The 11,143-nt window shown below is 38.7% G+C and overlaps 1 protein-coding gene and 1 long non-coding RNA gene across 2 annotated transcripts; one reads left to right on the top strand and one right to left on the bottom strand.

The window, feature by feature from the left end:
- Positions 1-2,912: 2,912 nt before the first annotated feature.
- Positions 2,913-5,502, bottom strand: LOC134212821 (zinc finger protein 43-like). Its single transcript, XM_062691033.1, has 4 exons — positions 5,241-5,502; positions 3,682-5,180; positions 3,232-3,607; positions 2,913-3,169 (listed from the first exon to the last, which is right to left on the bottom strand). The coding sequence occupies exons 1-4, from the start codon at positions 5,361-5,363 to the stop codon at positions 3,017-3,019; spliced, it is 2,151 nt and encodes a 716-aa protein (XP_062547017.1). The 5' UTR covers positions 5,364-5,502; the 3' UTR covers positions 2,913-3,016.
- A 2,072-nt stretch (positions 5,503-7,574) lies between these two features.
- On the top strand, positions 7,575-8,685 carry LOC134212818 (uncharacterized). Its single transcript, XR_009979353.1, has 3 exons — positions 7,575-7,707; positions 8,108-8,210; positions 8,284-8,685. It is a non-coding gene; the product is annotated as an uncharacterized LOC134212818 (long non-coding RNA).
- The last annotated feature ends 2,458 nt before the right edge of the window (positions 8,686-11,143 follow it).

The raw sequence follows: 11,143 nt of genomic DNA, 5'->3' as shown, positions 1-11,143 counted from the left end.
TGATTGTTCGTTGCTTGTTTTTTTAAAGGCTGGCTGGGCCTGACACCAAAACCGCTCAATTTCCGGAGGACCATTCCTCCTTATTTCCGGTAGACCATGGTGCACAGTTTCACTTAGAGTCCCTCGCTGACACTCGGACGATGATCAGCTGCCCCTAACATGGAGAACAGACGCTGTTGTGAGCCGATCCTGACATGGAGAGCAGATGCTCAGTAAGATTTGCACCTCCGGAGAGGAGCTAATCTCCCCTTCTCTGTCAGCATACGACCATAGCTCCCACCGGGGTTGGTTACCCGATCTTCCCTAAGGTTGCTCGTATCCCGGACAGCACTACGGGGAGGTAGGGATAGGAGCTGCTGGGTAAGAGGCTAAGGACCGCAAAATGGGGTCTATTTTATTCCTTCAGGTACGCGAAGTACCAATGGTACGCTTTACCCAGCATTTTCTGTCTCTTTATCTCTTTCTATTAGCTTTTTCTGTCTTTTTCTATCAGGTATTTCTGTCTCTTTCTATTATTTTTTGTTTCTTTCTATCAGCTTCTACTATCTCTTTCCATCAGCTCTTTCTGTCTCTTCCTATCACCTTTATCTGTCTTTTTCTATTAACCTTTTCTGTCTCTTTCTATCAGCTTTTTCTGGCTCTTCCTATCAGCTTTTTCTGTCTCTTTCCAACAACTTTTTCTGCCTCTTTCTATCAGCTTTTCCTGTCACTTTCTATCACCTTTTTCTGTCTCTTTCTATCGCCTTTTTCTGTCTCTTTCCGTCAGCTTTTTTTGTCTCTTTCTATCAGCTTTTTCTGTCTTTTTCTATCAGATTTTTCTGTCTCTTTCTATCAGCTTTTTCTGTCTCTTTCCATCAATTTTTTTTGTCTCTGTCAGCTTTTTTGTCACTTTCTACCAGCTTGTTCTGTCTCTATAAGCTTTTTATTTCTCTTTCTATTAGATTTTTCTCTCTTTTCTATCAGCTTTTTCTATTTTTTCATCAGCTCTTTCTGTCTCTTCCTATTACCTTCATCTGTCTCTTTATATTAACCTTTTCTGTCTCTTTCTATCGGCTTTTTCTGTCTCTTTATATGACCCCCCTCTTTCACTTTCTCTTTTTATCGGTCCTCTCCTTTCATCTTTCTATCAGCCTTTTCTGTGGCTTTATAACAGTCTTCTCTTTTTATTTCTATCGGCCTTTTAAATCTTTTTGTCAGCATTTTCTGCCTCCTTCTGCTGTCGTTTTTTATCAGCCGTCTCTATCCCTTGCTATCAACCTTTGCTTGTATCAGCTTTTTCTGTCTTTTTATACACCCAGTTCATTTTTTTACACTTTTTGTCCAACGTATACCTTGCGATCGTGTCTTGTACACGACCCTTCGCATTTTTTTATAAGTCTTTTCCTTTTCCTAGTAGCCTTTTCTATTTTTTCTTATAAGCCTTTTCTGTCTTTCTGTCAATATCTGTCTTTACGACAGCATTTTCAATCAACTTCTATCACTCTTCTCTTTCGCTTTCTTTCTGTCTTTTCCAACAGCCCTTTCTGTTTCTCTTCGTCAGCTTTTCTGTATATTTCTATCAACCATTTCTGTTTCTATCTATCAGCCTTTTTTATCTTTTTTAAATCAGCCTTATGTGTTTAATTTTTTCCAGCTCTGTCTTTCTCTTTGGGTTGGCTTTTTCTGTTTCTTTATATCAGCCTTTTCTCTCAGTATATGTCTCTTTCTCTTTTTTGCTTTCGCTCAGTTTATTTTTTTTGTTTTTAAGTTTTATCTCTTTTTTACTTTTTCAGTTTTTTTCTCTTATCACCTTTCTGTTTTTTCCTTTTTTTTTCTTCTTCCTTTCACTCACTTTCACTTTTTTATTTCCTTTCTCTTTTTCCCAATTTTCCTCTTGGTATGTTTTCCTTTCTCAGTATTTTCTTTCTTTCTTTCTCTCTTTTTCAGTGCTATAAGTTTTTCTGTTTTTGTTTCTCTTAGTTTTGTCTTTTTTCCTTTTCCTCATTTTTCTCACTCTTTCTCTCTACTTTGCTTTTCTTGTATTTTTTTCTTTTTGCCTAGTAGTTTGCATTTTTTCTCCCTATCTATCAATCCTCTCAATAACAATCATTTCAATCATTTTCTCCATTTTTTTCTATCTATCTATTCCCCGTTCTCTACTCAATCATTAACCGTTTTATATTTTTCCTCTGTTTGTGTTCTATATAACACTATTTTTCCTCCTGATTATTTTCCATTTCCTTTGTTACCTTATTTATCTTTTCTCACCCTAATTTTATTCTTTTAATTCCTCTATCTGTATTTCTTTCCTTTAAATGTATCTTCGCTTGAAACCCATTTCCTTTTTTAAACATTTTATCTATTTTACCTTTTACTTTCGTTCTCCTTCATATTTTTGTACTGCCTTTCATAACTTTGTCATTTAATCTGTCCTTTTCATGTTTTCATTTTCAATTATTTGCAAGGAATGTAATTGTCGCTGAAAAATGCGAAAAACAAGCGACAAAAGAGAATAGCGATAACTCTTTGTCCTCATCTGCAGAAGATAAAGACATTGTTGCGTTCCATTTTATTTGCAACAAACATGGAGAGGTAATTGTTGTGAACTTTTCAAACTGCGATAACTTGTATATTTCAGAAGTCAAAAACAAATCATGTGTACAGATGGTTAAGTTTATGTCTAAGCTATGATAACTGATACTGATTTAACCAAAACCATCATCGGAAACCGACTACTTCTCAAAATGAGCGGCAGGCGATCATTGTCCTATTCTGTTGCAGTTTGGGACAAACGCTTATTGCGAGCTGAGTTTGTCCCAACATTTACAAGATAGGACAATGTTGTTGTCATTGGCAATGTTGTTATTTTACATTCCTTGATTATTTGTCATCTGATTCAAGGGAAGTGGTCATCGAAATCAATTTCGTCCAACCCATCATCACACGCTCTATGTGTATTCGATACTAGAATTTGTAATAATTTACCTACACACCGAGATGACTTACCCACTAATGCGGACAGATTTCCGGAACCTTTCTACCGTTTATGGAACCGGCTGGCCACCTTTTCCGCCCACTGTTCTGGATGGGCAACCTTCTTGTGGGTGTACATATTTGAACTCGAGTTACAGGTCCGCGGACAGAATTCGCACTTGTACAACGTATCTCCGGTGTGTCCTGCTTCGTGTTCCTGTAAAAAATAGTTCCCTTAGTTCCTTCTAAAACTATCACACAAGCTTGTGGCTAACTTACCCTCAACCGTAACAATCGCTTGAATGGCTTGGCGCAAAATTTGCACGCGTACAACGGAACGTTCGAGTGGACAAACTTCTTGTGGCTTTGTAGCGAGAAGGTGTTCGAGCACTCTTTTTCGCAGATGTCACACGTGACCGGGTCGGATTTGCAGCGCTTCAGGTGGCTCTGTAGACTACGCACGTTCTTCATCCAGAGGTTGCAATACTTGCACTGAGCCTTTTGCGCCGCCAAGCCCTCCTGTGTGTGCTGCTGCCGGTGGAACTCTAGCGCCGATTTCAATGTGAATCCTTTGGCGCAGATGTCACACACCCAGCTAGCGCTGAGACCATGTACGGTTTGCTCATGCGATTTAAGTAACAGGCTGGTTCCGAAGCTGAAATTAAATTCAAAATAATCAATGATCAGATTTTATTTCCCCTTTTTACGATCCCAACCCAACAAACTTACAATCGATCGCACTCCTTGCAGGCGTACTTCTTCTCCTCCAGCGCCAGATGATACTCCATATGTTGTTTCAGCAGATATTCCTTCCAGAATCGGTTACCGCACACGTCACACCGGAACGGTTTCTCCGAGTCGGGAGTGTGCTTCCACATCATGTGGTTCGTCAAGCCGAAGCTGTTTTGGAACGTTTTGTCGCACACCTGGCACTTGAAGTGTTCCGGATTCTCGTGAACGCACACGTGCTCGTAAAGTCGGCTCTTCTTGCTGAACTTGCGCGCACAACAGACAGCGAAACCCGGCACTTGGTGGACGTTTTTGTAGTGCACCTTTACCTTGTTGAACGTGGCCCCGATAAAGTCGCACAAGTCGCAGGTTAGCGAGCAGTACTTTCGTATGAGATCGTCCTCTTTGGCCGACTCTTCTGTGCTTTTTTGGCGGATCGGTTTGGCCAATTCTTGGGGTCGTTTGAATGATGTTTCGGACTCGTCAAGTAAAGGTTGATCTAATGGCTGATGTTCCTCCATCGATTGTTGCATACCATCCGTTTCGATCGAAAACCCTTCCGGGTCTAGAAACTCCGGATGATGAGTTATTGTGTGGTTCTCCAGCATTTTTGTGTTAGTAAAATATTTATTGCACTTATGGCAAATGATGTTTTTCGGTTCTACCGTGGCGTGCCAGTTAAGGTGACTAGTCAGAAACGATTCCGTGGCAAAAGCCGTCTGGCACAGTTGGCAGCGGAACATTTTCTCTTCTTCCGGTGTGTGATGCAGCAAATTATGCATCTTCAGTCCGTCTACGTTTTTGAAGCAGCGGTCACACTCCTTACATTGGTACTTGAGCAGATTTTTGTGCCGGCACAGATGTTGATACAAACTGAGCTGCTTATGATAAGCTCGATTGCAGCAAACAACAGAAGCAGAAGAGTTATGCTCTTTTTTACAGTGCTTCTCCAGTTTTTTAAAAGTGTCAAACTCTTCATTGCACTGTTCGCAAACCAGTTTATCCAAATGCTTGAGGATGTACGCATCTTTTTCTCCCATGAATGACTTCGTACCGCGATGGTTTCGTCGCTTGGATTGTCTACGTCTTGCTGCTATCGGCTTCATCGAATCCTCATCCGATTCCTCCTCTTCAGCATCACTTTCTTCATCCTCCTCCGATTCTCTCAAATTCTCCTGCTTGACCTGTTCATGCTCCTCGACAAAAATCTCCACTTCTGGCTCCGTAATTTCCAGCTTCACTTCCACCGGCACAGGAAAACTTAAATCGATGGTCGGAGGCTTCCTCTCTTCATCAGTGTCATCTTCTGAAAGCTGTTTCTTTCGCTTTCGCCCCCGACGCTTTTTCGTTGATGCGATCTCATCCTGGCTATCTTGCTGCTTGACCACCCGCAGCGCATCAACCTGATGAACATGGGCTACCTCGCAGTAGAATTTATGGAACTCGTCGATTTTTTCCCAACAACTGGTGCAAAGTACCGACAGTTCAAAGTCCCGTTTCTAAAATCAAGATCATTATTATCAAGCAAGCATTTTCTGTATTATTTTCCTAGTGCTCACCTGGAACCAAAAGTGCCTGGCCAGGATCTGATCGACCCTTTCGATGTTCGCTTCGTCGCAGATGCGTAGAACGTTTTCTGTTTTACGCATGCAGGTAAAACACTCTGACAAGGATTCGTTCATTATTTCTGCGTTTTAGACAAATATAACAGGAAATTACGGCGAAATTAACAAAACTAATGTGAGTTTTGCTTTACATCCGCGAAAAATGACTTTTTTTTATTGTTTACATGTTTGAGCTGTCTTCTGAGTTCTGATGATGCGATGCGCGGTTTGACATTGCTACCCGGGGAAAAAATCTTTTTTTTTAATTTTGTGTACAACACGCTCGTTCGGCTGAAGTCAAATTTGGGTCGATTTTACTCATATTCATAACTTTGTCTGAGACGTCAAACACTGAGTAAGCGAGATTTATTAATTTGAGTAACTGTCACTCAAATCAGAATAAAAAGGATAGAATACAAATTTGAGTTTACCAAGAAAATTTTAGAAAAATGGCGAAGTCCGAACATTTCTATGTTGGAGAAAATAAAGTTGTTGAAAATACGTAAGTTGAACCAACCTTTATCAACATATTGTATGTTTTGCATAATTCAAGACAAAATTTTCAAAACGACTTATCTGCTTTTGTAAACAAATATTCAAACGACGATTTGACGAATCTGATAGCTCTCCCACGCAAACTAACACCATCAACAGGTAGCGGAAACCTTCACCTACCTATTGGTGGTGTTGGTTTGCGTGGGAGAGCTATCAGATTCGTCAAATCGTCGTTTGAAACTTTGTTTACAAAAGCAGATAAGTCGTTTTGAAAATTTTGTCTTGAATTCATGTATTATTTATTGCAGTCAGCTTCAGTTGAGGCCTCAGGTTATTTACTTAAGGACTTAAAATGAAGAGAAAGATTGGTCAAGTGAGGTAAGTTTCTCCATGTTTCATATTCATGCGTGTGATTATAAGAATTTCTTTGTCCGGATTCTGCGCTTTTAGTTTAACGCTTTTTGGCTTGAAGAATCGGGACGACTTCATCGGGGAAATCCTTTGTCACGCTATGTCACGTCCTATGAGGACGCTGCCCAAGACCGGTGAAGACTTGTCAGATCCTCAGCGCAAATCCCTAGCAATGCAGGATTGGAACCTGAAACATCCTCCTTATCTCCCCCATAGCCTTCGAGAGTAAGCAGTATAAGAAGTATGGCCAGTTCGATAGCTCCGTAGACGCCGTGCTGAATTTCATTCCATATAATTATAATTGTTATTCCAACCGAGATTGTAACTCCATATGTATTATTTTGTTGAGCATTTACCTAAATAAAATATTTTCAATTTTTATTTTTATTTTTTTTTAGTTTTTAGGAAAAAAAAGAAATTTATTTTTTTTGTTGGTTTGACAAACTCAATTTCATAAATCTCGCGTAACATTTGAAAAGGGCCTACAGCCAAAACGTAAACATTGAGAAAATGCCGTTCGAAAAAAATGCATCACAATTTCTATTCCTATTTCCCAGGTTTATGATATTTTCGGCAGCAAAAACTCCTAAAAGCACATAATCAACACTATCTGTCCATCCACAATCTTAATTGCATCGAAAACATGCAAAAATGTGTCGAAATCATTGAAATAAAATTTTAAGTCTATTTTAATTTTTTTCTCCGGAATAGGCCTTCTTGATAAGTCATTCTGCATTTGCTTGTCATTCATAGACCCTTTGTTTACGGCATTTTTCGAAAGTAAACACGGGATAAGGCTTTTCGGGAGGGGAAATTTTCTCTCTCTGAAGTCGGGCCGATGACGGTTCGGAAAAAATTCCCGTTATCGCCCGGATAAAAATTTACAGTACCTTGTATGGTTTAATCCATTGGAATATTATAGATTGAATGGTAAACAATACAATCGACTGTTCATTTAATGTAGAATATTTACGGTTGAAAAACATCTATATTGTATTTACCTCAAAAGAACAATAAATCCAAATGTTACCAATACATTTTATAATATTATTATGGTTCGCTAATGTTAATTATACTTTTGACCAATTTTTTGAATTAGTCGATTTTGTTCACCAAAAATCAATTTTTAAAAATAAAAATCTGAAAAATTAAATTAATTTTTGAAGTATTTATTATAATGAAGAAGCAACAAAAACCATAAAAAAACAATAGTTTCCAATGTCGAGTAAAAAAATATTTATTTTGATTTTCTTAAATATATAAATTATATTGCAAATCTTCAAAAAAAAAAACGGTTTCTCTATACAACAATTAAAATTAATAAAAAAATAGTTTTTAATTTTTTTTACTCGGTGGAAAACTAATTCTATTTAAGCGTGTAATGTTTTGTTTACGGCTAGGGAAAAATAAAAAATCGAACAGTCGAAGTTCAGGACTCTTCATTGCTTCCTGCTCTTTTAAATTCTGCTATAGTGGTTGGCTAATAGATCATTGGCTGCTGTGCCTTGTAATGATGGTAAGTACTTGTAAGTGGTCGGGGTTCAGCGAAAACGCACCAAGCGGCTTTTTGACTGACTTGTGATATTTTGTTCGTAGAATGAAAACCAAAATTAATTCATGTCAATTCATTCGTACATTTGTTGTTGGGTATCCGCAGTTGTAGGGTAGAAGGATATTTGATACGATTTGTGATCAGTTGGATCTGCTACAAAAAAAAATTTTGCAAGAAAATGGGTATTTTTTCATTGGCGCTTGGTGCGATTTGGCTGAACCCCGACCAAGTGTTGTCAGCACCTGAAGATTTCGATTAACAGACCATGCGGAGAAAACTGTAAAACGCTTCCCGGGGGGTTCTTGATTGTTATCGTCAAAGCAAATCTGACGTTTTAGTTAATATTTTGACTTGTTTCTTTCAGAACTATGAAGGTCACTGGAAACCATAGTTTGCCATTAATCATCAACGTTTTCCATTAGATACCAAGTTAGATACAGAACAGCCGTCACCCACCGCTGATAAAGGTAACTTTTCTTTATATTTTCTATGTGCTCTCGAAGAACATTGACATTCTTTTATAATGTTCATCATTCACAGGCGTATCTCCACGGAAGTTCTAGAGCATGGTTAATTGGAAAGGATGCCGAAATACAGCGGCCGCAATAAGCGCCGCCATATACGAACATCACTACTTTTCACCAGCAGCAACACTTATGCTACGTTTTGACAGGGCCAGTGAATTGAACAACTCAGTTGAATTCAATTGACTTGCCAAAAGTTGAACATGTTCAACTTTCTTTTCGTTCAAGTGAATTGAATTAAGGTGTTTACACGTTCAGTTCGCGTTAGATTCGATCGACTTGCTCAATTCACTTGCCTTGTCTAAACGTAGCATTACGGCATACCCAATGAGCGCTCAACAACAGAATAAAATATCTAAATCTAAAATTCAAATAAAATTTCCAATCAAAGTAATAAAATAAATCGTGAAACAATTAATTGTATTGAATTTCTATTGTAGTATGAGTGTGAAATGTAGTCCAAATCGTATTGTATTTTTACTGTAAAACAATAAAAAAAGTTATAGAAAACATTTGAAACACATTGTTTTCTATGGTTTTGTCCTTCGAAATCATCCCATTGAAGAACCGTAAAATCAATTGTTTTGCTCTGAATTTTGTATGGAAAATTTTCGATTTTTTTTATTGTAAAGATACATAACAACCCCCCTTTTTTTATTGTAAAAGTCCCATTTACCATTCATTTTATCGTGGAAAACCATTATTTCTGATGTGATTTAATTGTTGAAATTCCATTACATTCAATTGTAATTACTAGAGGCCTGAATAAGAGAAACGCGGATAGGTATGTGCCGCCAATCGAACCGTCAAAAAACAGCAGCCAATCGAGCAGGAGACCTGTCAAGCAGCCAAAATGTTGGCTCAAATACTGAAAACGGCTAAATTCGATTTTATGTCGTTTTTAAATAAACAAATTTGAATGCATTTTACATTAGTTTGCAATAATCTATGCAAGTCATTTATAGATTATGAAATTAAATTGCATTGCTTATTGGATTCTATTGTCATGTGATGTGGACACATCAAATAGCGGTTTATGAGATTTTATCTACATAAACCATTTCTTACTTTTCATGTGTTGCTCTTTAATGAAGAAGATTGAATACAGTGTTGGCAGAGTCATATCTTCTATCCGCGTTTCTCTTATTCAGGCCTCTAGTAATTACTATGTTTTAATTGGTGATGTAACAGTAAAATTTATGATATTTTAATCATATTTTTTATCCGGGCGGCCCGAATTTGGAGAAGGCTTATCCCAGACAGAAAAAAACGAGTGGCTTGGCCGTTTTTTAGGGTGGACCTACACATATTTTGAAAATAACACGTTGTAGGCCCAATCTAAAATTAGTTTTTTCTAAGTAATTTAATTGAAGATGCGGAACATTTTTATACTATTAGTAGCTATTAAAGGATGCTATCGAAGGGTGTTAAAATTAAATTTGTTTTTTCATTGTAGGCCCTAATCAATTGTTAAGCGAGAAATATTCGATTTTATGAAAATGAGTAGATATAACTCAAAATACAATATCTGACAACGTGACTCAAAATTGAGTTCATGGCCTTGAACTCAATTTTGTCTTGAGCCAGTTTTTACGATTTTGAGTTAAACTGACCCAAATTTGAGTCGAGTCAGACGAGCGTGAAGGGGGTTCATCCCGGGAATCGAGCCGGGAATATTGTCAGATTCCTTGCATTAGGCTTTCAGCGATCGTGTACGTACACGCACGTTTCACTCACACTTTTACTCGGTTTGTTTGCAACCACGAGCAGCTGTCACGGCAAAATCAAATGGGATTGTTTGCAACCACGAACCTGCGTTCGTGTTGGTGAGAAATGTCGGCGAGACCCTAATGGATATATAGGCCTTTTCATGTGACACTGCCGAGATTGAACTTGTTCACAACCGCTGAACAGCCACGGAGATTTGAGAATTACTTACTTTACTTATGGGTCCTGTACACCTCCGGAGGTGCAAAGGGCCGACTTAAAAAATCTCCATCCTTAGCGTTGCCCAGCTATCTCGCTTAAACCTGTTGCCAGGTTAGATTTCGGTCGACTTCTTTTATTTCTTTATTGAGGTTTCGCCACCAAGAGCATCTGGGTCTGCCTCTGCTGCGATGTCCCGCTGGGTTCCAGTCTAATGCTTGTTTACAGATTTCGTTTCCCCACACGTAGAGTGTGACCGACCCGAGGACCGACCCAGCCCCACTTCCGATCCCGAATTTCTGTTGCTATCGGCCTCTGGTGACAACGACGATGGAGCTCGTTGTTTGCGATCCAGTTGTGAGGCCACCAGGCCCGAATTATATACCGCAGGCATCTGTTGATGAACACCTGCAGCCGTTGTGTGTTCTCCACTGAAATACACCATGTTTCGCTAGCGTATAACAGCACAGATTTCAGGAGTTTAAAATTCGTATGTTGGTGCGTTCACTTATCTGCCTGTTTTTCCAATGGTCCAATGCACCGAATGAACTCAATGACGTTTGAGACGGGTGCTGTTTACTAAAAATGAACACTTGCATGAACTCGATGAATGAAAAAGTATTCATTCCTAGTAAACAGCGCCCGTCTCAAACGTCAATGATGAACTCGGTGCATTGGACCATTATTTCTTAAACTCGCAAAGGCAGCCCTTGTCTTCTTGATCCGTGCGCCTATGTCGATCTTGGTACCGCCGTCTGACGCCATTTGGCTACCTATGTAAGTTTAATTCACTCAATTTCGACCTCAGATAATAAAACTCAAAATTGGCTTCCCGTATGGAACTGGGGTGAAAGAGTGGATGAAAGCGAAGAGAAAAAATAACTCAAAAGTAAGTTTAAAAGTACTCAATTTTGGGTACTTTTTTTCTTCCGTGCACTGGTTGCCCGGCT

This window comes from Armigeres subalbatus, chromosome 1 (genome assembly GCF_024139115.2).
Source record: "Armigeres subalbatus isolate Guangzhou_Male chromosome 1, GZ_Asu_2, whole genome shotgun sequence".
Lineage (NCBI taxonomy): Eukaryota > Metazoa > Arthropoda > Insecta > Diptera > Culicidae > Armigeres > Armigeres subalbatus.
This window is presented reverse-complemented; position numbering and strand designations above follow the sequence as displayed.

What these genes read in the sequence shown, in the direction of transcription:
- LOC134212821 (XM_062691033.1), bottom strand. Translation starts at nt 5,363, where the DNA reads ATGAACGAATCCTTGTCAGAGTGTTTTACCTGCATGCGTAAAACAGAA. An exon ending in CCAGGCACTTTTGGTTCCAG is followed by an intron (nt 5,181 to 5,240) that starts GTGAGCACTAGG and finishes TCTTGATTTTAG; the next exon opens with AAACGGGACTTTGAACTGTC. An exon ending in TGCAAGGAGTGCGATCGATT is followed by an intron (nt 3,608 to 3,681) that starts GTAAGTTTGTTG and finishes ATTTAATTTCAG; the next exon opens with CTTCGGAACCAGCCTGTTAC.